At 38.3% G+C, this 25,647-nt stretch overlaps 1 protein-coding gene across 2 annotated transcripts in view; it reads right to left on the bottom strand.

Annotated features, from left to right (window-relative positions):
- LOC126483769 (phenylalanine--tRNA ligase beta subunit) overlaps positions 1-25,647 on the bottom strand; it is a 111,974-nt gene that overhangs the window by 31,463 nt on the left and 54,864 nt on the right. For both annotated transcript variants that reach the window (XM_050106921.1, XM_050106928.1), the window contains exons 6-7: positions 19,363-19,542; positions 3,999-4,174 (exon numbers count right to left, since the gene is read on the bottom strand). In XM_050106921.1, the coding sequence (XP_049962878.1) occupies positions 3,999-4,174; positions 19,363-19,542 (356 nt within the window). The remainder of the gene's footprint in view (positions 1-3,998; positions 4,175-19,362; positions 19,543-25,647) is intronic.

Below are 25,647 nucleotides of genomic sequence, written 5' to 3'. Positions count from 1 at the left end.
CAAGACGGTAAATGACAGTATCATCTGCAAACAATCTAACACAGCTACTCAGATTGTCTCCTATGTCGTTAAAATAGACCTGGAACAATAGAGGGCCTATAACTCTTCCTTGGGGGACGCCGGATATTACTTCTGTTTTACTCGATGCCTTTCCATCTATTACTACGAACTGTGACCTTTCTGACAGGAAATCATGAATCCAGTCGTACAACTGAGGCGATACTCCATAGGCACGCAGTTTGGTTAGAAGACGCGCATGAGGAACAGTGTCGAAAGCCTTCTGGAAATCTAAACATATGGAATCAATTTGACATCCCCTGTCGATACCACTTATTACTTCATGAGTATAAAGAGCTAGTTGTGTTTCACAAGAACGATATTTTCTGAATCCGTGCTGACTACGTGTCAATAAATCGTTTTCTTCGAGGTACTTCATAATGTTCGAATACAGTATATGTTCTAAAACCCTACTGCAAATCGATGCTAGTGATATAGGCCTGTAATTCAGCAGATTACTCCTACTTCCCTTTTTGGGTATTGGTGTGACTTGAGCAATTTTACAGTCTTTAGGTACAGATCTTTCTGTGAGCGAGTAGTTGTATATAATTGCTAAATATGGAGCTATTTTATAAGCGTACTCTGAGAGGTATCTGACTGGTATACAATCTGGACCAGAGGCCTTGCCTTTATTAAGTGATTTAAGCTGTTTTGTTACACCAAGTTTATCTACTTCTATGTTTCTCATCTTGGCAGTTGTTCTTGATTGGAATTCAGGAATATTTATTTCGTCTTCTTAGGTGAAGGAGTTTTGGAAAACCGCATATAATAACCCTGATTTAGTGGCACTGTCATAAGTGACTTCACCGTTGTTATCGCGCAGTGAAGGTATTTGGTGTGCTTTATGTATAACAAGAATCTCTTTGGGTTTTCTGCCAGATTTCAAGACAGAGTTTCACTGTGGAAATTATTAAAAGTATCTCGCACTGAAGTACGCGCTATATTTCAAACTTCTGTACAACTTTGCCAATCTTGGGGATTTTGCATTCTTTTAAATTTGGCATGCTGTTTTCATTGCTTCTGCAACAACGATCTGACCCGTTTTGTGTACCATGTGGGATCAGTACCATCACTTATTAATTTATGTGGTATATATCCCTCAATTGCTGTCCATACTATCTCTTTGGAAACATTCCTCAACTTTTCTACACTTACATGAACAGATCAGAAGGAGTGAAGACTGTCTCTTAAAAAAGCGTTAATAGCATTTTTATCAGCTTTTTTAAATAGATATACTTTGCATTTCTTTTTGATGGTTGTAGGTATTACGATATTCAGCCTAGCAGCAACTTCCTTGCAGTCGCTAATCCCTGTATTCGTCACATACTCACTATTTGTCCAGGATTATTTGTTGCTAAAAGGTCAAGTATGCTTTCGCAAACCATTTACGCTTCGAGTGGGTTCATGAACTAATTGTTCAAAATAATTTTCTGAGAAAGCATTCAGTACAATTTCGGATGACGTTTTATGCCTGCCGCCAGCTTTAATTGTATAAGCAGGGTGCTTATTTGAAATGAGACTCAAGTTTTCTTTGAACTGTTCAGCAACTATATCTTCTGAGTTGGGGGGGGAGGGGGGGGAGTGTCCGTAAAATGATCCAATTAATAGTTTAGTCCGATTATCAGCTATAACCTCTACCCATACTATTTCACATGAACTATCTACTTCAATTTCGCTACAAGGCAAACTGCCTCTGACAGCAATAAATACTCCATCACCAACTGTATTTAATCTATCCTTTCCGAACACTGTTAGATTGTTTGAAAAAATTTCAGCTGAACTTATTTCTGGCTTTAGCCGGCTCTATGTACCTACAACTATTTGAGCTTCAGTGCTTTCTATTAGGGCTTGGAGCTCTGGTTCTTTCCCAACACAGCTACGACAATTTACAACTACAATACCAATCATTTCTACAACTACCTTACTGTGTTTTACCTCCCCACTTTTAGACGGATGTCCCTTCTGTGGTTCCCTGAGACCCTCCAACCTAATAAAACCGCCCAGTCCCTTTTACACAGCTCCCGCCACCCGTGTAGCCACCTCCTGTGTGTAGTGGACTCCTGAGCTATTAAGTGGAAACTGTAATGGATCTGGGAGATGTGTTATTTTCTACTGGATTTGTCGATACCAAATCTAATGAGGGAAGTTGTAAATGTTTTCCTATATTTTTGTCAGAATATTTTTTTGTGAATTGTAATTTGCCTTATTTTATGCTAATTTACTTATATTTTTGAGAGTGACAGCATATTGATTAATATTAGTAGATGTGACGAAGAATATCAAAGAGACTGGTTACAAGTGGAAGCTTGTGTGTTGTGTAAAATGTCTTTGACACTGGAGTCGTCTTTGACCATAGTCAGTCGGCAGTGAACGCTTGGTGTGTGTTGACGTTGGAACAATGTGCAGGTCACCGTCATAATAATTTGTTAGTGAACAGAAAAAATGAATTATGCTACTACTTTTTTTATATAAACTTTAAGAAGAAACCATATTCGAAGAAATGGTATTTGAAGCACCAAAAATGAGGCAAACACATTGAACCAGGTGATTTCTGCAGCCAACGAAACTGCATTGTGGAATCATACTGCCACTAGACGACTGAAGCCAAGACAAATATCGTCTTGTAAACATTTCACGGAAAAGATACTGTCACGAAATATGCTAAATACAGTATATAAAAATAGTGAGCATATTTCAAAACCCACCACCCAATGGCGCAAGTCGATGAATTTGCAGCCTACACGGTCACAGAACTGCCTGAGCCTCTGATTCAGACCCTCCACTCGGCTCTGCACCAAAGGACCATAGTCGGTTCTATCGACGATGCTGCAGATGGTGAGCCACCAGGCGTATGTCAGGAGGCTATGGGACATGGTGTTGGGAAAAGGGGGGGGGGGGGGGGGGGAAGGAGGAGGAGGAGGAAGGGAGTGGAAAAGGAGAGGAACATGGAAGAGGAAAGGCAGGCAGGTGCGTTGGCAGAGGGTGGCACACAATGAGCATCAGGGGCGTGAATAGGGAGGAGGTAATAGGACAGAGGGGGAAGAAACTCTTGGGTGGAGGGTGCGGGGACAATACGTCACTATAAGTTGAGGCCAGGATAATTTTACGAGCAGAGAATGTGTTGCAAGGATAACGTCCATCTCGACAGTACACAAAAGCTGGCGATGGAGTGAAGGACCCGGCAGTATTAGCTGTGAAGCAGCCATTGAAAGCAAACATGTTAAGTTCAGCTGCATGTTGTGCCACAGGATGGTCTACTTTGCTGTCGCCACAGCTGCGGCCAATCATTCTGGTGGACAGCTGGTTGGTAGTCACACCAATATAACAAGCTGTGCAATGATTGCAGCAGAGCCGGTACATGGCATGGCTGCTTTCACAGTAGCCCAGCCTCTGATGGGGCAGTAGGTTAACCCTGTGACGGAAGTGGAGTATGAAGTGCTGGGTGGGTGGATTGGACACATCTTGCACCTGGATCTTCTGCAGGGATATGATCCACATCAGGACACATGTGAAAGATCTTTGGTAGGTAATGAGAATGGAAGTGCTTCAGTTGTTCCAGTCCAAGGTGGTATCGGATGGCGAAGGGGCCACATATTTTTTGAAGACGGCTTTGGCAGAAAGTGAACTGTGTAACATTCCTTTTGTTGTGCATGTCTACACGTCAACATGCCATCATTATGGTGAGTCGCAACCTATCCTTTTCTTTATATTGTTGATATTGCTACCTGGAGTTTCCTTTGTTGGATTTGCCTCATGGAAACAAGCTTTTGTTTGGTATTCACAGAATACACTATTTGTCAGCTAACTGGACAATGGAGCAACAAAAACAACAAAAATACTTACACGGAGTGTCTGTGCTATAATAATATAAAATGGTGGAATTATGCCAACTTCAAATCACAACACAATATATAAAAAGTCAGAATAAAAGCAGTACGTACCACACACCGATATAGTCATTGGCTTTTGTAACTTCAATAACTTCTTCACGGTAGACCAGAGCAGGGTACAAATTGGTAACACCATCTGGTTGTTCTACTTCACAAGATTCTACTACATATTGGTCATCACAATATGCACTGAACATACTGACAAGGGTGTCCAAAACAACTTTTGCCTAAACAAAACAGAAACATTCACATTTTCTACAACAAAGTAGCAACATTAAGATATGAGGTGATTAAAGCAAATGATTGGTTTCAGTTAAATATACCACTGACATATCTTATGACAGGATTTGTATTGGGCACTGCTGATTAGACAACTGACAAGTATCACTTCCTACTGACTAATTTCCTTTCTTCATTAATAATAACAGACCAAGTATCATAGCCTCTGGTAACATATGCCCTATTACAAGGTCTTACGGCCAATGTTTGCTCAGTGAATCTACAATTATGTAAGAACAGCACAAGGATTTTTTAATTTTTTACCTGCATAAATAGTAAATCTGAATTCTAGATCTGTGCCAAAGCCTTACATTTCATAACTTTACAGCATTAAGAATGCACACAATGTAAGAAATATATTAAGTTGGTAGAGAAGGGGGCATGGGGGGAGATGAGTTACACTTGCTGAAATATTAGCATTCTCTCGAAACAAGAATGTAGCTCTCACCTACAAACTGTCTTCACAATGTATGCCATCAGAGAGCCCTTTAAAGTTCCAGATATCATGAGCTATATGTAAAAACAAAAATAAAGATACATTTGAAAGGGCATGAAGAAAGAGAAACAAAACAAAAACATGAATATGGTTATCAACAAACAGAAAAAATATAAAAACTGCTGTATGGCGATGAAATAATGTGCAATGTGCTTCAACTGACGTACCCAGACAGTTATAGGGGGGAAGGGTGTGAGAGACCTGCAGTTCATTTATGGCTCTAACCAGTGGTAGAGACCTATCATCCACTTGTGGCCATTCAAGCTTTCATGATACGAAATAAACAGTATGGATTTTAAAAACATTTTCATTAGGTTTTCATAAAATCACCTGTGACAGTTTAAACTTCATAAAATATACTATCTGTATCACCCATGCATAAGTTTAGTTCATATTATGTAAGTGAAACTAAATGGTGCTACTGTGAGCCTCGCTCCGGACTAGCTCGTGCATCTCTCCCCACACCACCCAGCAGAGTTTGTAGCTGGTGCCGCCTCCACCCCAAACTCAATCCACAGTGCACAATGTGCATGTGCTGATGATAATACATGGCACAGGCTCTTTTAATTGCAGTGACGCTAGTCAGTATACAGTAGTATTTGTGAGAGTGAGCACAAGCCTACAGCTTCAAACAAAATATTGTGAAATAGTGTGCACCTGTGGCTTAAAAAAAAATTACACATTTGTGGCTATTTGCCAGAGTATCTCAAGATCGGTTTCATAGAATATTTTGTCAACAAAAACATTCAATGTGTTTATTGTGTAATACATCATCATCCAATAGGGCAATGAAGCTAAGATGACTGCAAGAACATCTTTTTACAAAGCATTCAAATGATATGGACATGCACATTGAATATTTTCAAGAAATAAAACAATTCAAATAATAAGGACAAGGCCATTGAATATTTTCAAGAAATAAAACAATAAAAAATTTCAAAATCGTTGAACAATCACTGCATCATTTAAGAAACAAGATCAGTGTTTAATGTCCTGTTGACAATGAGGTCACTAGTGGAGCACTATCTCGGATTAAGGAAGTCTGGGGAAGGAAATCAGGCGTGTCCTTTCAAAGGAACCATCCTGGCATTTGTCTAAAGTGATTTAGGGAAATCATAGAAAACTTAAATTGGGATGGCTGAACAGGGATTTCACCAACATCTCCCAATAAAAGTGTTAAGAGCGGCACTACCTCACTCGACACACTTCACAATGGGGGTCAAAAAAATGGTAAAAGCTATAATAATGGAGAACCTGTAATGAAAGCAATGGCACATTAAAATGAGGGATTGAAGAAATGGCACTTAATGGTGGAGAGAGAGAGGGAGAGAGAGAGAGAGAGAGAGAGAGAGAGAGAGAGAGAGCTTGTAAGTATTCTTCAGAACTCTTCATTTTCCATGCAACTGGATGAGTCTACCATTGTAGATAATAATGCTTCATTGATGTTTTATGTACATTATTCTGATGAAAAAACATACATTATGTGAAGGAATGCTATTTACAATAAACCTCATTACATACCCGACAGGATTATCTATATTTAATACTGTGACATTGCACTTTACAAAAAATAATATTCCTTTGAATAATATTGTTGCATGCATTAATGATGGAGCACCTTAAATGGTGGGTAATTATCATAGATTTGTTGATTATTTGTAGAAAGAAGTGCCACACACTTTAAGTTTTCTTGTGTGGTGTACAGACAATATCTTGCATGAGAACATCTAAGTACAAGTCTCCATTCCTTATTAGCTATAATAATTCAAGTCATGACAAAATCAAATCCAATCCAAAAAATAATAGAATGTTTTTACAGCTTGGCCAGGACAGTTATAAAGACTTTAGTAGTTTACTTTTGCATACAGAAGTAGTGTAAATCTTTGTTCATTTTGTAGCATTACCTGAGAGTGTCGCACAATTTATTAAAATGGTAATGAGACTAATCCGTGACAACAGTTGCAAACAGTAAGGAATGGTGTCTTTTATCTGGTAGATATTTTCAAGAGATTTCATTATTTCAATCTGCAGCTTTGAAGAGCAAACTCATACTGTTTGCCAAAGTAATGTGCCACTGCTGCTGGCAGTATGGGGTCAAACTCGTGACTGTAGATTATATACATACATTGTGCCAAAATCTGAGGGCTTTTCCCTGTCATTACCATAGTGCTTCTCTTCTTGCTACCAAAAATGGTCATTCTCTGCAGCACATGAATCCAAAATCCATTCACCTTGAGGCTTTCATCTTTCTTGTTGAAGCTATTGTCACGTTAGTGGAGTTCTACGGGTTCCTTCAACCAGCAGGGGTGATAGCTCTTCCCCGGAGCAAGAACTTCCAGGACAGAAAATTTTTATTATGTGGTCAATCTTACATGTCAAAAGATTAAATGTTGGATGCAGCCTTTCTGCTAACATCCCCAGGGTAACAAACAGCACAACACAATGTAAAGACTAATTACAAACCAATCGAGATCAATAAGTGTCTCAGACTGACAAATTACAAAAGTGACCCACTCTCAATGTTGAGAATACATCATATACCATGTGCGAATGTAAAAGTCTACGTTGAAATGACTGGATGCTCTATCAACACCAGGTTCACTGAGCACAAACAGTAATGCGGTTTGGAACAGGCGGAGAAATTGGTAATGGTGCAGCATGCACTCAGAGAGACCGATCACACAGTAAGATTCACTGACATGGTGGTTCTTGCTGTGGAGTTACAACTGCTTGTTCAGGGAAGCTATAGAAATTCACAAATATAACAATAGCTTCAACAACAAAGAGGAAAGTTTCAGGGTAAATGGATCCTGGATTCCTGAACTGCAGAGAATGACCATTGCAGGTAGCAAGAAAAGAATCACAGTGGTCATGAATAGGGAAAGCCCACAGAATTCATGCGACAAGTTTAAATAATCTATGTCTGCAACCTCAACTCCAGTCCACCACCAGCAGTGGAAGGTGGGGTTTGACGGTGCCAGCCACTCGTGCTTGTGAAAGATAAGAAAATTCATGAAACAACAGACAGCCAAAGAACACAAGACAGAAAACAACAGGCAATATGTCAATAAAGGTCTCATAAACCCAAAAAAATTTGTACTATGCCTCTGTGGGGATGAGATTTCAAGACTGTGCTGACACCTTGACTAGCAACTGAAGAAGAAAGCCTGTTTGCTATGCTCTCTCACCTTTTTGTCATAGTATCAGGATGAAGGATACACTCAAGAGTTCCTGAAATGTAAGCACCTAGTCAACTGCCACCCATTCACAGGATACCTACGACAGAATGGAAAGAGCTTATTTTTGTGAGCAAATTCATGTAACATGGGGAGACTTGGCAAGAACTGATGAGCAGCTTTTGGACTTTTTTTAATTAACTAAGTGGCAGCATGCACTGAGACACTGGATAAGACTGACAGCATTACTCACCGGAGCTTCCAGAACAAACTCAACTGCTGCAGGGACAGAAGAAAAAAGTTTTCAAGATGCGGAAAGCAGATCAACAAGTCAATTGTCAACATGCCACACACAGTAGTTAACCTTAGTGAACAACTGCTGACCTCGGAAGAATGGTCTGTCCTTCAAAAAGGAGGAAATTTCGCTATCATCCCAACCTATGAAGAATATCAGTGCTTAACAATGAAGTGAACACCTGGACCCTTCCTTTAGAAAAAGTTGCAAAAATATGCACTGAGACTGCCAGGATATTGCACCGAGCAAAATCGCCAGCTTGCAACGTGAAAAGAGAAGAGTTACAAGTTATCAAGAGGCTTAACACCAACAAGAGTATATCGGTACTGCCTGCCAACAAGGAAAATGTGATCATTACATTGAAGACCAAAGGATCAGAGCAAAAGATTTGGGACCTATTAGATCCACCAAGGTACTGAAAGCTAAACACAGGTCCGATGCAGCGGATCACAAGGAATATGAATCAGTTAAACAAAGGTATCTTCTCTCTTGGCAGATGTACAGAAGAACATAAGCAACACATGGGCCCTACTACCACGGCTGTATAGATTACCACAGACCCATAAAAATGATGTATTATTAAGACCAATCATTTGTGCTCCTGACTCACTGACATATAAATTTGTCAAGCACTTGGTCTCTCTGCTTCAGCTGCATATGGAAGAGACCAACACACACATAAAGCACTCAAGACTTTTCACTGAGAAGCTTAAGAAACTGAAACTTTGACCAAACATCATCCTAGTCAACTTTGATCTTGTTGCTTTGTTTATCTAAATGCCACTCAGTGATTCTCTGGAGCACATCAGTTCCATTTTCCCACATGACATGACCAAGCTATTTCATGCATGTCCTACCCCAAGTTACTTCATATGGGATGGAGATTTCTATGAACAGCTGTAAGCCTTTACCGTAGTGTCCAACGGTGGCCAATTTCTTCTAGATCCATTTCAAAACACAGGGGCTGGACTCCACATCTTGCAAAACTAAGGTGTAGTGTAGGTACATCCATGACACCTACATTGTTTGGAGCCATGGCAAGGAACAGCTTGGTGACTCTCTAAGATGTCTTAACAGTCTCCATGCAAAAATGAAATTTACTATAGAGGTAGAAAAATGATCAACAGCACCCTTTCTATATGTGCTGGTTATGAGGGATGGTGAGAACCTCGGACACAGAATGTATCGAAAACTGATACACACAGACTGATACTTGCACAGACTATCATATAAATCGAAAAAGAGGGTAATTAATAATCTCATAACACACCCAAAATGAATATGTGAGCTGTAGCACCTCAGATGTGAGATTCAACACCTAAGAACCATTCTGAGGAGCAATAATTACTCCACCAGTTGCATAATAAATGCTATGAACTCTAACACTTAGCAAAGTTACATCAGAAGACGGGATGGTAGGTAGTCTCTCCATCAAACATCCACGACGTGAAGGGCAGAATTGGCCATATTTTGTGCAAACATGCCATAAAGACTATTTACAAACTGTCTCAGATGATCAAAAAGTGTCTCAGATAGACAAAGGGTAAAAGGGACCTACTCACAATATCAGGAATATACGGCATACTGTGTAAATGTGAAAAAGTCTACATTGGAGAGACTGGATGATCAATCAACAACAGGATCACCAAACACAAATGATACTGCAGGTTGGTACAGGATGATAAATCAGCCATGGAAGGACATGCACTGTGAGAGACCAATCACATAATAAAATTCACCGACATGGAAGTACTAGCTGTGGTGAAGACCTACCACTCCCACTTGTGCAGAGAAGCCATAGAAATTCACTAACATGACAATAGCTTCAACAAGAAAGAGGAAAGCATCAAGGTGAACAGATCTTGGGTTCCCATGCTGCAGAGAATAACTGTTGCAGATAACAAGTGGAGAACCACAGTGGTAATGACAAGGGAAAATCTCTCAGATGTTGGCACAACAGGCACATAAAATCTACAGCCAAAAACTCAATTACAACCCATGAACAGCAATGGAGGATGAGGCTTTGACAATGCCAGCCCATTATGCTGGCAAAACTTTACAAAAATTGTCAAACAAACATTGACTGAAGAACCCAAGATAGAAACCAACAGAAAATATGTCAAACTTGAACTACTTAACCTAGTGATGCGAGAAGTTTATCACTTTCCTACATTAACATGTCATTCCATATGATATTCACAGATTCAGTAGCCACTTCAATTAAATTGAACATGGAAAAATGATTTGAAGATATCTTGAAACTGAAGATGTACGAGTGGATAAAACTCCTTTTATCCCAAATGCTGAAGAGACCAATATAGCTTGCCAAGAAGAAATGTTAGAAATCATATATGGTGAAGAAAGTAAACAAATTTGATAGTGCTGGTCATGAAAACCTATAGCAAACTAAAAAAAATATATGTCTTACATCCAATTATGTGGAAAATGGCATTCAGTTTATTGATTCCTTTCCCTACCTCATACCTCATGGAATCAAGATTCAGTGCTGTTAATCATATTAGGAAGAAAGAAAGAAACGCCTGAATATTTCTGATATAAGAATTCTTCATTTGCTCCTTACAAAAATTGAGCCAGATATCCAGTATTTATTTTCATAGCATCAGTGTAAGGAATTCCTATCTCTGTATGGCGGTCTTATTCATTGCTGGGAGCTGTGTGTTGTGCAGAAAACATTTTATCCTGTTGGCAACTGGCAACACCACATGAGACACTGAAACTCACAATATCTCTCTCTTCTACGGTGTTAGCCATGACACTCACTACTGCAATATAGTGATCTCTCCCCCCCCCCCCCCCCCCATTTTTCCCTCCTCAGCCTCTCCGCTCCCTGTCCCATGTCCACAAAGAGAAAACACAAAGATAGCACCTTACAGTAATTTGAAACATAGATAGGAATTCATTTCACACACCCAAGAAATAAATAATTCAGCTTACGCTAAGATGCTTTGTTTTATAACAGTGTCACATACAGGAACATTATACTCGTCACTTTCTCAAGATCAGTTGTCTATGAGCAATATTAGGGCAGACTGAAAAGCAAAGAAAACATTTGAGTCATTCACTCTTAAAATAGTGCTCAAGCAAAAATGTCTATTTATGCTAAAGAAGAGAGCTAATTGAAGGGAACTTGGTAAATCATCCAAGGTGCAGAGGTCTTTACATTTTCTGCTGCCCTTTCTAAGATAATTAATGTAAATGAGGTATCTATTGTTTCAAAATACACACTGGAATCAGACCTTACTATCCACAACAGCGAAAATCATCTCCCTGTGTGGTCTTCTTGTGCAGAATAAGGGACAATTTTCTTTGGTGTGCAATCTAGCTGTCTTCCACACAACACAGTCTCATTACAACTTACAATGGCATAATACATTGATGCCGTATGGATATTCCAAACATAAATAACAGTTATTCAATATAAAAAGAAAATCTCTAAACAAATGTGTCTTTTTTGTTGTACAATTTTTGTTTTCTCTGAGCTAAATTAAAGCGTATGCTACATAAAATTATAAGAAAAGACAAACATTGACCATATGTATATGGTAGTTAAATAATGAGGATTAGTAATGTTTAGTTTATCTGATTTGTTCACAAATATTTGCTTTCAAGGATTTTTCTATGCCTTATTGCATTTCTCCATCACTATTTTTATTACTGACATATGATTGCCTGAGGTAACTTTCTCTTCTATTCTTTTATTTTGCATGTGCAGGGTGATATGGATACAAAATCTATGTTGTTTCTTATACAAAGAAGAACTATATCACACAAAAAACTTACATATTCTGTAATCATTCTTTATTTGGGCTTAATAACTATGTGTAATCACATGAGCATGTAAGTGTTTTCACTTTTTCTGTCTATTTATTTCACTTAAAATCATGCTCCTCACCTATTCTTTCTGAAGTTCATGTTTTCCCTCTCATTTCAATGCTGTATCACTTTCCCCCTCTTGAAATAATCCTCCCTCTTCTCAAAACAAAATCAGTATACATTACATGTGACCACTGAAGGTGTCTGAGTATCGCATTCACTAAAAGACATTGAAGCCCCTCTGTCTATATGTTTGGCACATCAGCTACCATCCATGTGGCCACTGAAGACCGGCCTAAATTTTGTTAAAATGTAGGATTATAAATTTTTGAGCTTACAGTTAATTTCAATAAAGTTCTTCTGGTTGTGTAACTGCATCATTTGTGTTAAAACTACTGATGTTTTGACTAGCATTGAAAGCAGTCTTCATCAGGGTGAAACTAGTTGACTCATTTTCATTTTGGGCACCACCACTCAATCCTCAGGTGTCATCATCACATATAATAAATAAATACATTGCCCAACAAACAAAATTAAGTTCCCAGAAGACATGGCCACAAGTCAACATATCTTCATACATCTACACACCCTCCACGGGTACATAAATTATTAGAATTGCAATCTCTTTGGCAGATAGAATGGTAACCAGAGTGCATTAGTTCTGTTTGTGTTTAGTGTTGATAATTGGCCTAATAGGGTATGTAAGAGACATGAACAGCATCAGATGTTGAGTAATCACTGTGGATGAGACAGAGCTGATGCAAACTCATGTGTGAGAGTGTTATCAGGGTCTGACAGAGTTTGAAAAGGACCTCATTTTGGGTCTCCATTTGACTGGCTGGTTGAATAACAGAATATCCAGATTTGTGAGGCTTTCAGATGTGACACTGGCCCAATGTTGGGTGGCAAGAGAACATGAGGGCATGCATTCTTGTTATCAAGGTTCCAGTCAACCATGTCTGACAACTATAATGGAAGATTGCAGTATTGCGCATGAAGGGCATCATAACCCGTTCACATCTTTGCCTGCAATCCGACAACAAATAATGGACTTTTCGCAACATTCTGTGTAAACCCACATCATTGGTTGGAATTAGCAGTGGCCACAGTAAAAAATTACTATTGCATTTGTTGGCTGCCATTAATACCACAACACAAGCGTCTGCACCTGCAGTGATGCTGTGACTGGGAAGATGACACTGCACTACATTCAGTGATGAATGGCCATTTTGCACTATCCTGGGAGATTATCACTGGGAAATACAGCAGTGGCAGGAGGAGAGGTAGCATTCTTCCAACGCTTTGGAGAGGCACCAGTGAGGTAAGGAGCCATTAGGTATGACTTAAGGTCACAGGTGGAAATGATCAAGGAAACTTTGACAGTATAATAGAACATGATGTACTGTGGTGCTAGGACAACACTTGTTCCCACAAGCAAGTGTCTCTCATCAGGAACTGTCATAAATTTAAGAACATAGACATTCATAAATTTTGCCTAGAACAGCATATGGAAGCATGTGCAACAGAAGTAGAATTTCACAAAAAATCCTTCATAATATTAAGTGTATATCGAGCACCTGTGGGTAACTTTAATCTGCTCATAAACCACCTTGAAGCTGTACTGGCCCATTTAACAACCAAAGACAAAGAAATAGTGGTTGCTGGTGATTTCAATGTAGATTTCCTTAAAGACTCTCCCAATAAGAACTTATTTGAGTTAGTATTACTATCATTCAACTTAATTCCCACTGTAAAATTCCCCACTAGGGTATCCAATGGCTCACAAACAGCCATTGATAATATCTTTATAGAAAAGTCCAATGAACAAAATTATATTACAAAACCAATAGTCAATGGCCTCTCAGACCATGACATGAAGTTCCTTCTGTTAAATGTTAATACTGAACAGGATATAAAATCTGTTAAATCTGAGCTCAAGAGGGTAATCAATAAGCCAAAAATTGATTACTTTATGACACTCCTCAGAGACATTCAGTGGACAGATGTTCACAGTGCTCATGGCATGAATGAAAAATATAACACTTTTGCTAATAAACTGCTTACCTTATTCAAACACTGTTTTCCCCCAAAACTTACCAAGGTTAGAGTAAAGTCTACAAAGAAGCCATGGAGTACTCAAGAAATAGGGGTATCTTGTAAAACAAAAAGAAAACTGTATCTGTCAACCCGAAACAGTTCCGATGTTGATGCTATAGCACATTACAAGAAATACTGCAAAATATTAAAGACTGTAATATAGACATCAAAGCAAATATATTACAAAGAAAAGATAGTCATATCAGATAACAAAATAAAGACTATATGGGATATAGTGAAGGAGGAGACTGGTAGAACCAGACATGAAGAGGGACAAATAGCATTAAGAGTAAATGATACGTTGGTGACAGACATGTATAGTGTTGCAGAACTTTTTAACAAACATTTTATAACTGTTACTGACAAGGTGGGGTTGTCAGGTTCTGTAGATGCTGCTATGGAATACCTCAGACCAGACATTTCAAGTAACTTCCATAATATGAATTTGACCCTCACTACCCCAGCAGAAATAATATCCATCATTAAATCTTTAAAATCAAAAACATCTAGTGGGTATGATGAAATATCAACAAAGTTAATTAAAGAATGTGATTCTGAGTTCAATAATATATTAAGCTATCTGTGTAACCAGTCATTTATCAGTGGAATATTTCCAGAATGGTTGAAATATGCTGAAGTTAAGCCACTGTTTAAGAAGGGAGATAAAGAAATAGCATCAAATTTCCGTCCAATTTCACTTTTGCCAGCATTCTCAAAAATGTTAGAAAAAGTAATGTACAATTAGATGAATACACTAAGCAGATTCAGAAGGATGTAGGTTGCAGTAGGTACTGGGAGATGAAGAAGCTTGCACAGGATAGAGTAGCATGGAGAGCTGCATCAAACCAGTCTCAGGACTGAAGACCACAGCAGCAATGTACAATTGGCTTTATAACCATCTTATCTCAAATAACATACTGTCAAAGTCACAGTTCGGATTTCTAAAGGGTTCTGGTATTGAGAAGGCTATCTACACTTACAGTGAAACTGTGCTTAACTAATTAGACAAAAAATTGCAGGCAACTGGTATATTTTGTGATCTGTCAAAGGCATCTGACTGTGTAAATCACAATATCCCTTTAAGTAAATTAGAATATTATAGTGTAACAGAAAATGCTGCAAAATGGTTCAAATCTCATATCTCTGGCAGGAAACAAAGGGTGTTATTAGGAAAGAGACATGTATCAAGCTATCAGGCATCATCCAACTGGGAACTAATTACATGTGGGGTCCCACAAAGTTCCATTTTAGGGCCCTTACTTTTTCTTGTGTATATCAATGACCTTTCCTCAGTAACATTACCAGAAGCCAATTTCGTTTTGTTTGCCGATGATAAACGCATCACAATAAATAGCAAATCAATGTAGTCTAAGAAAGGTCAGCTAATAAAATATTTGTGGACATTAATCAATGGTTCCTAGCCAATTCTTTGTCACTAAACTTTGAAAAAACACACTACATGCAGTTCAGAACGTGTAAGGGGTGTCCCACTTAAGGGGTGTCCCATGAGTATGTGTCTAACATACGATGACAAGCAGATAGAAGAAGTGGACAGTGTTAAATTCGTGGGATTACAGCTTGATAATAAATTCAACTGGGAGGAGCACACCACAGAACTGCTGAAGCATCTTAACAAATCTTTATTTACAATGAGAATTGTGTCAGACATAGGGGATATAAAAATGAAAAAGCTGGCATACTATGCTTACTTTCATTCCATAATGTCATATGGGATTATTTTTTGGGGCAATTCATCAAGCCAAGCTAAAGTATTCCGGGCACAAAAATGTGCAGTAAGAGTTATATGTGGTGTGAACTCAAGAACATCCTGCAGAAGCCTGTTTAGGGAACTAGGAATACTAACTACTGCTTCCCAATATATTTATTCCTTAACAAAATTTGTCATTAAAAATATATCACTTTTTCAAACCAACAGCTCAATTCATGGAATCAATACTAGAAATAAGAATAATCTTCACAAGGATTTAAAGTCACTTAGTCTTGTACAAAAAGGTGTGCATTATTCAGGAACACACATTTTCAATAACTTGTCAGCAGCCATAAAAAGCTTAACAACCAATGAAATTCAATTTAAGAGAAGCCTAAAGGATTTATTGGTGGCCAACTCCTCCTACTCCACTGATGAATTTCTCAGTAGAACCAACTGATTTGTGTGTATATATGTATGTAAGTACAATATAACTTCTGTACAATTTCAATGCAGTAATGTATTCATTGTAAATAAGTGTGTGTGTGTGTGTGTGTGTGTGTGTGTGTGTGTGTTGTGTGTGTGTGTGTAAGTACAATCTAACTTCTGCACCAGTTCAGTGCAGTAATGTGTTCATTGTAAATAAGTATTTAGTAGTTGTATTACACGTTTATTACCTTATAAATAAATAAAAAAACTTTTTTATTTTAAATTCAGTGCATTAGTATTTGTAAAATGATTCTTTCATACATCGTTCATTAAAAAATTACAAGCATGTCACCAGGGACCTGTGGAATGGTACATTAGCTTATTTGTTTGAGTTGTAAATATTTGTCATGTATTGTTGTTTTTCTGACATGTTCCACATCCTGGAGGACCTCCTCACTACAGATCAATTGGAATGAAAGTAAATCTAATCTATCAACTATCTGTGTGATGTTAAGGTACTTCCATAGGCAGCAAGAGCCCCAGATCTGTACTCGATCGAACATGTAAGACCACAATTGATGTCAACTCTGTCCCAGTGTCAGTATCCAAGATATGTCAAGGACCAGTTATTAAAGTTATGGGCCAGCTTGCCTCATGGAGGATACAATGGCTTTATGACATCCTTCCCAACCGATTCACTTCATGCATCCAGGCCAGTAGGGGGTGGAACATCATACAGAGAAGTGGGCTCATAATACCAAGCTCTTTATAAATTTGAATTGATTTTGTAGTCACTGAAATAACATCACACACCTTCTCAATTTGTGAAGTTTCATTTAATTTCTCCTCCTCTTCTGTGCACTTCAAGTTTTTTGTCAGGCAGTATCTGGGACAATTCAGCTTTGAAATGCAAATGCATAATCCTGATGGCAAATAACTAAGCTTTCAACTTAAACAATCGAAACTGTATTGCTCCACATGACCATAATGGAACAATTGTAATTTGAATTAAAAATCAATGCAGAATAAAAATTATGAAAGGAATGAGAAGAATAATTACACAACTTTGGATGTGATAGCCAACAAAACAGTTCTACTGTAAAGAAATATTGAACATATCATAATACAAATGCATAGATAAAAAATCCGCTCACCAAGTGGCGGCTGGGGAACACGCACACACAAAAGGATATTACTCTTACAAGCTCTTGGAGCCAGTGGCTCCTTCTTCTTGCAGCAGAGGTGAAGGGGAAGGAAGAGGGGTGGATGAAAAGGACTGGAGAGGTTTCGGGAAAGGGGTACGGTTCAAAAAAGTAACGCAGAACCCCAGGTCAGGGGTTCTGAGAAATGGCTCAAATGGCTCTTAGCACTATGGGACTTAACATCTATGGTCATCAGTCCCCTAGAACTTAGAACTACTTAAACCTAACTAACCTAAGGACATCACGCAACACTCAGTCATCATGAGGCAGAGAAAATCCCTGACCCCGCCGGGAATCGAACCCGGGAACCCGGGCGTGGGAAGCGAGAACGCTACCGCACGACCACGAGCTGCGGACTCTGAGAAATGGATGAATGGGCATAGGCAGAGAGTGTACACATGCAACACACAATATCCTGTTGCAGAGCATGCTGTACAACATAACAGTCATGACCCCAGTGCATGTTTCACCAGCCGCGTCACCTGGGTTCTTCCCCGAGACACCAGTTTCTCAGAACTCTGCAGATGACAAGAAGCACTATAAGATGTCCTTGGTTCTCGCCATCCACCTGGCCTTAATTTACATTAATTCCTTCCGTCTCAGCATTTATTCACAGTAACTATTCCTTTCTTCAGTCCAATTTAGTTTCCTGCGTCTTTCATTTTCTGACTTGTATATTTTTCGCTATCTCCCCTCTCACCTCTGTTACATACAATGCACTTAGCTTTTCACTTTTGTTAAGTCATGCACAATGTTTTAGTAGTAATCTCTGTATTGCATATTACCCTATCTTCCACCTTTAAGCTCTCAGGTATTCAAATCTCATCCAGTGCAGTTCCCAACAATCAGTCTTTCCTCCTCATCCCGTTCAATAAGTCTCTCCTAACCCGGAGTTCTGTGTGACTTTTCTAAGCCAGACCCCTTTCCCTAAACCTCTCCAGTCATTTTCATTCACCCCTCTTCCTTCCTCTTCAACTCTTCTGCCAGAAGAAGGAGTCACTGGCTCCAAAAGCTTGTAACAGTTAAATCCTTTTGTGTGTGTGTTCCCCTGCCAACACTTGGTGAGTAGATTTTTTATCTATCCGTTTGTATTATAATGTCAATAATTTATTATTTTTGTCGAACATATCATAAAGATTGGTTAAGAAACACAATGTCTATCTGATGTACACAACACTTTCAATGCAAACAGTTAGTTACAGGAACTGAAACCACTTGTAACTAGGTAACCTTACATGCCAACACCCTTGTGATCAGTTACATAATTTACAGATTTTTCTTTTGCTGGTCACTGCTACAATTATATGTTTTATTGTGTAGCTGCAGCTTATCTACTGATGACTGTAAATAGAATGCACATGTCATTTCCTGATTTTCAATGTGGTTGGAAATTTTAAATGATTACAGAAATGCTCCTTGAAGTGCTGATACACATATAACATCTTGTTTAGCACTCATCAAATTTGCACAAATTTCAGCAGCTTGAATGCTTAAAAAGAAGAATTTAAACACTCACAGTAAACCACTAATTTCTTTCACAGTTTTTCCTAATTTGTAGCTAGGAAAGATATTACTAGGGCATTACTGTCAACTGAATCCATTATGATCAATATTAACAGATGTGAATCCGAAGGAGTATATCTTTACTAAAATTTATGAGTGAAGTACATGAACAAATATAGTTATTTGGTTACACCCCCCCCCCCCCCAAAGTCATTTTTCATGCCAAAATGGAAGAAGAATGACAGTGAGAAAAATGTTATTTGAAATTACAGTGAGGAGGCAATCCATAAAGCAGTTCTGTTTAATGAAATTCATTAGGATTACAAAATGGGCAAAACAAATATAAAGCATATGCAGAGTAAAGTAATAATAAATAAAATAAATTTAGTTACTTACCTTTGTCAAATCTGTAGCAGTGCACTCTATAAACACATTCTTTGTATTAAGTGTTATTTTTGAGTGATCTCCATTAATTATAGGAGGCAAAGATAAAACGATGCCTTTGCTGTCATAAATAACTGGATATACTGGACTATCTCTGATTATGGGCAAATATTGTTTCAGCTGTGCATGATTCTGTAGAAGAAATGAAAATTATTTTAACATAAAAATTACGTTAATAGAAGTTCTTTGTTTATCCAGCAGATACAAACAACTTTTGGGAATTTCCTGTTTCAGAATCAGAATATCATTCTTTGGCAACCACTGGAGAGAAGTATAGGACAAGATAAACAGAAGTGGACAAGATTGCAATGTGATGGTAAAGGCACATTTGAATGACACATAGACATGTCAAATTAATTAATAAATAAATAAAAAGAATAGCAATCAATAAGTTCAAGATGAATGTTAAGTAAGAAGCAACTAGCATACATAAATAGCAATTTAAATTAGTTAAAAGTGAAACTGAGTAAAATGACAAAGAATAAAAAGAAGGTAGTGAAAGCATGAGACAGAAAGTGGGAGATAAGTAATGATACATAATGAAAGAGAAGTTAGAGTAAATTGTGAGAAAAATTGGAATGGAGAAGAATGAGAAATTTGCTGAAGAACAAGTGGTTATTTGAATTCCTCAAGCAATACAATTGAGCGACTGTGCGAAAACAGTTGTACATGCCTCCAGTTCTAACACAACAGTGATGTCATTGTGTATTCCTAATTCCTATATAAAACTTCAATAACGCCATTCTGCAGTGGAACACATTGAGGGTATTCCCCATCCTGAACTAAGTGCATATATTCAAACAACATTTTGTGAAGAATTAGGTATCTATGATTCTTATTTACTCAAAAGAATTAAAAATGATAAAATTATTATTCTAATTGTAGCTGAGTTTTCATAACAGTCACTGATCCATAGGTTGATGGTTGTCTGGTGTCTTCATTTCTCATCATATTCATAAATTTCAACTGTACTAACAATCACCAAACTACTGAAGCCCACATATAGCAACAGATCTAGGATCCACCCACAGAAATCAAGATGGATCATCCTCAGACTAAACCAAAGAAGACAGTAACACTGTTAGAATACTGGGGGGAGTGCAGTTCAAACAATCATGATATCGTGATTGAAATTTTCCATAAATTCCTCAAAATGTAGATGGAGAATAGAGGGGTGGTTGCTTCATCTTAACAGTAGCTAAGCCTTTCTCCAGTCCTTCAACTGAACACTCATTCCATCTCTAACAGATTTCCTTCTTGAACTCAGCATTATCTCCTCCTAGGAAACAGAGAACCAAATTACATAGCGTTGTAGCAATGTTGACTGCTTGTTTGGTTCAGCTTCCGAAACAACAGCTTTGTTATTTGAATAGATTATAAATATAAATTCTAGTTTCTCGCTGTCTTTCCACCAATTCCATTTATTTGGTATTAATTTGAGTTGACTGCCATGTTTCTTTGTATTAATCTGTAGTTTATCATGGTCAAAAATATTGCTCAATCAAAAGGAATATCAGCATTTTGACTGCTGCTACTTTTCCTACAGCAATCAGTTTACTAAAAGAACTGTCTACAGGTATGATGAAAACTTTTTAATATTATTTTTATCTTGCTCACAACAGTTTTTTGATACCCAACAAACCAATATTAACGTAAAACTCCATGACTTCTTCAGACACTTTTCACTATCATTTGACTCTCTGCCTTGAGAATACTCACATAAAAAACTTTTCCCTTCCACTGTCATCTGTTTCCACCAAATCATTGGCAAAAATCAACTCATCAAAGAAGAAGTCACATATAGGATAACTTTGCAAGGTATAAACTGACTTGAACACTGTGTCACCTTCTGACAACACTTCCTGTGTTTACTGTGGTGTACTACAACACCCTCACTGCCGATGTGTTCGGCTCAGCTGACAGTACATGAAGGTAAAATTTGCTGAAACAGGCACTTGGTTTCATTACAAGAGACAACATGGTTACATTGTACCAATGTCTAATGTGCTCATTAATGAAAACTCTGTAAATGGAAGCCTTGAACTGAACAATTGTGCTCACTGTGGTGTTACACATCACTCCCTCAACTTGTGTATTGGTTTGGACAGTGACCGAAGACGACATGCAATACAGGTCAAACTGGCATGAAGTATACTACGCGCTTGGAAAAGTGACTGCTTAGCATTTCAGTGCAACCATATAAAATAGGTAGGAGTAATACGATCTATATTCTGTACATAAGCAAAGCTTATGCAGAAAGTATCTAACTCAGAAATCACATCTGAATGTTGGTTGTCTGTGAGATGATTGTGTTATGCCTCATGTAAAAGTACAAATGCCTACCAGCATGTGATAGGATTCAAAAGTGACAGGATCGTGGCCTAGAGAGACTGCAGTTTGTCATTCCACAATGTTGCTGCTACACCTACATCTACATATAATATATCTATACTCTGTAAACCATTGCAAAGTACATGGCAGAGGGTATATCCCACTGTACAAATTATTAGAGTTTCTTCCCATTCCATTCATGTATCGGGTGCAGGAAGAATGATTGTTCAAATGCCTCTATGACTGCAGTAATTATTCTAATCTTATCCTCATGATCCCTATGTAAGTGATAGTGTTTCTCGAAATGGTTCACATCAATCTCCAAGAGTCTTCCAGTTCAGTTTCTTCTGTACCTATTGACACTCTCCCACGGAATGAACAAACCTGTGACCATTCCTGCTGTCATTCTCTGTATACATTTAATACCCCCTGTTAGTCCCACATACTTGAGCAATATCCTGGAACCAGTTGTATGAGTGATTTTTAAGCTATCTCATTTGTACATCAACTGCATTTATTAAACCAATAAATCGAAGTCCACCACCTGCTTTACCCATAACTGAACCTTTGTGATCATTCCATTTCATATTCCTGCAAAGTGTTACACCCATGTATTTGTATAAAGTAGTCCAATTCCAACAGTGACTCACTGATATTATAGTCATAGCGGACCACGTTTTTTACATTTTGTGAAGTGCAAAATTTTACATATCTGAACATTTAAAGCAAGTTGACAATCTCTGCACCACTTTGAAATCTTACCAAGATCTGACTGAATATTTATGTAGCTTCTTTCAGACGGTACTTCATTACAGATTTTACTATTAAAATTGCCTGCAAGGTCATTAATTTACAACATGATCAGAAAGGATCCCAACACACTTCCCTCGGGCACACCCAAAGTTACTTCTGCATCTGAAAATGACTCTCCATCCAAAATAACATGCTGTGTCCTCCCTATCAAAAACTCCTCAATCCAATCAAAAATTTCACTTAATACCCCATATAACCATGCTTCTAACAATAAATGTAGGTGTGGTACCGAGTCAAATGCTTCTCAGAAATCAATAAATACTCATCTACTTGACTGCCTTGATCCAAAGCTTTCACTATGTCATGTAGGAAAAGGGTGAGTTCGGTTTCGCATGATTGATATTTCCAGAATCCAGGCTGGTTGGCATTCTGTTCAAGATACCTCATTATGTTTGAGCTCAGAATATGTTCTAAGATCATACAACAAATCAATGGCAAGGATACTGGGCAGCAGTTTGTGCTTCACATCTACTACCCTTCTTGTAGAAGAGCTGGGCACAGTTTCTTGTTCGAGGGCTTTACGATAGATTACAATTAGAAGAGGGACCAACTCAGCTGCAAATTCAATACAGAATCTGATGCGGACTCCATTGGGCCCCGGACCTTTGTCCAGCTTTAATGATTTCACCTGTTTCTCAACACTACTGATACTAATACTTACTTTACAATGGTCAGGATCCCATGCTGTCAAGCAAGTATGGAGTTGTTGGATTCAGAAGTACCAGACTCAATGTCATGCAGGGTCTCAATGGACCCATTCAACTAGTGCCTGAGAGAATAGGTATAAATTTTCAGTTGGCTGTGCAGGATGGTACAGCCATGATACATACCTTGAGTTATGAAACAGGCTTGTACACAGCAAGACAAATAACCACACAGACAGTGTTACAATGTGTGGAGCACCACAAGCTGTTAGCACAGCAATCAGTATTGTGGCTTCCCTTGACATGGCAGTACAAGAGACAGGTACAACAGCAGTGTGCACCCAACACTAACACAGTACACAGGAGTAGCACCACATAATCTTTCCAGATGAGAGCCATTTCCAAGTACAGTACAGCATCATGATAGAAATATCCATACATGTAAGCTCTGAGGATAATGGACATTGCCAGGTTGCACTCACCATTGTCATATGGACATGACACCTGGCCTGGATACTCAACAAAATCACCTCAAGTTTGTACAGCTGATAAGTTTTGAACAGCAGCCATTACATTTCTGACATGTTGAGGCCAGTGGCTGTGCCCTGTCTTTGGGTTTCCAAGTCGTTACCTTTCAACAAAATAATGTGATTCCACATGCTGCCCATGCTGTCCTGACATACCCCTAAACAGAGGGTCTTAGACTGTTGCCCTGGCCAACACTTCCTCCACATCTCTCACCCAGTGAAAACATCCAGTCACAGGTTACTGACAGACTGGCATTCCAGCATTTTCAAGTCACTAAAAGTGATGAACTTTAGCATAGAGGTAAAGCAGCATGAAATGTCGTAATCACATCTGTCACCCAAGATCAGTTCATCTAGACGCCCTAATGGATTATGGCCACTGTTACTGGCAGGGGTAGCAGCTCTGCAAACTTAATTCCACATCCTATATAATGCCAAATCATCTACAGATTTAATCATGTTTATTTAAAACATCATTATTTGCTATCCTTCTTCGTGTTGAAATTTTGATGGCCAGAACTCTATTTGTAGGATACCCCATGATGACCTCTGTTGTCTTACAGTGTAGCACTTTTGGAAGGAACTTAGATTAATGAAGCACAGGAGTCAGTATAATAAATGAACTTGAACTGATATTTTTTTCCAAGGAAAATATTTTTCCATTACAACTACAATCATGATCTCATTCAAGGTCAACAAAAACACGTTCTACTGGCAGCGGGGTGTTATGTTGCACTGTTTTCTCAAACAAACTTTTTACTTGCTTGATACAAAGTTTCATCTAAAGAACTTGATAGCATTAGTGTTGGCATTGAGAACAAATTCTTGAAGATTGTAGAAAGCATCCTTTTCAGTGCTGAAATGTTTTTTTTGCCAGCAAATACAAATGACAAGACTCCAAAAAATTACCTTATACTGGAGCTGTCAATGGTTCCTGCAGTGAAGTTACCTGACAGTCCTTATCTGATATGTAAAGGATGGAGGTACGAACTCATTTGCTGTTTTACTAGGGTAGTTTGAAAAGTTCATGGAATGACAACCAGATGCTAGGGCAACAAGGTTCCTGTGTAATAGTAAGTCGTTCCCATGTAGTGATCTGTGAAAATGAGGGGGGGGGGGGGGGGGGGGGGGAGAAATCGAGATTCAAGCAGCAATTAAGTACTTCACAAAGAAAGGTATGAAAATGAAAGCAAAGGAAATTCATGCCAATTTTCAGAACACACTGGGGACTCTACTTCTTCATATTCAACTGTTGGCAAATGGACTAACAACTTTAAATTTGGTCAGGACAGCTTAAATGGTGATCCACATAGTAGTCATCCAATATGTGCAGCTACCTCAAGAAATTACTGCAAAAAAGCATAAAAATGTCATGGAGGATTGTCAACAAAGTGTAAGCAAAAAAGCTGCTGGGATGTCATCTGAATGGGGATATCACATGTTAACAGCAGAATTGGATATGAGAAACTTACCTGCTAGATGAGTGTCATGAATCTTAATGCAGGATCAGAAACACATCAGAATGGAGATTTCCAAATAATGTTTGACCTGTTTTCAGAGCAACCAACATGTTTTGCACAAGCTTGTGACCACAGATGAAACTTGAGTCCACTACTCCACTCCATGGACAAAGCAACTGTCAATGGAATCATGTTGATTCACCACCACAAAAAAAAGCAAAAGCAATATGGTTGGCCAGAAAGGTCATGGCATCCATTTTCTGAGATGCAAAAGGGATTCTGCTGACAAATCATCTTGTCACTGGTCAAACAATCATAGGACAGTACTAACTTTCTGGACAAACTACAGAAGAAGATACATGAAAAAAGGCTAGGTTTGGTAGTGGAGAAAGTCATTTTTTATCAAGACAACATATTCCCACACACAAAAACATAAACTAAGATACAAATTGTTACCATACC

The sequence above is a fragment of the Schistocerca serialis genome, chromosome 1, assembly GCF_023864345.2.
Source record: "Schistocerca serialis cubense isolate TAMUIC-IGC-003099 chromosome 1, iqSchSeri2.2, whole genome shotgun sequence".
Lineage (NCBI taxonomy): Eukaryota > Metazoa > Arthropoda > Insecta > Orthoptera > Acrididae > Schistocerca > Schistocerca serialis.
The sequence above is the reverse complement of the archived record's forward strand: the minus strand, read 5'-3'. Positions and strand labels throughout refer to the sequence as shown.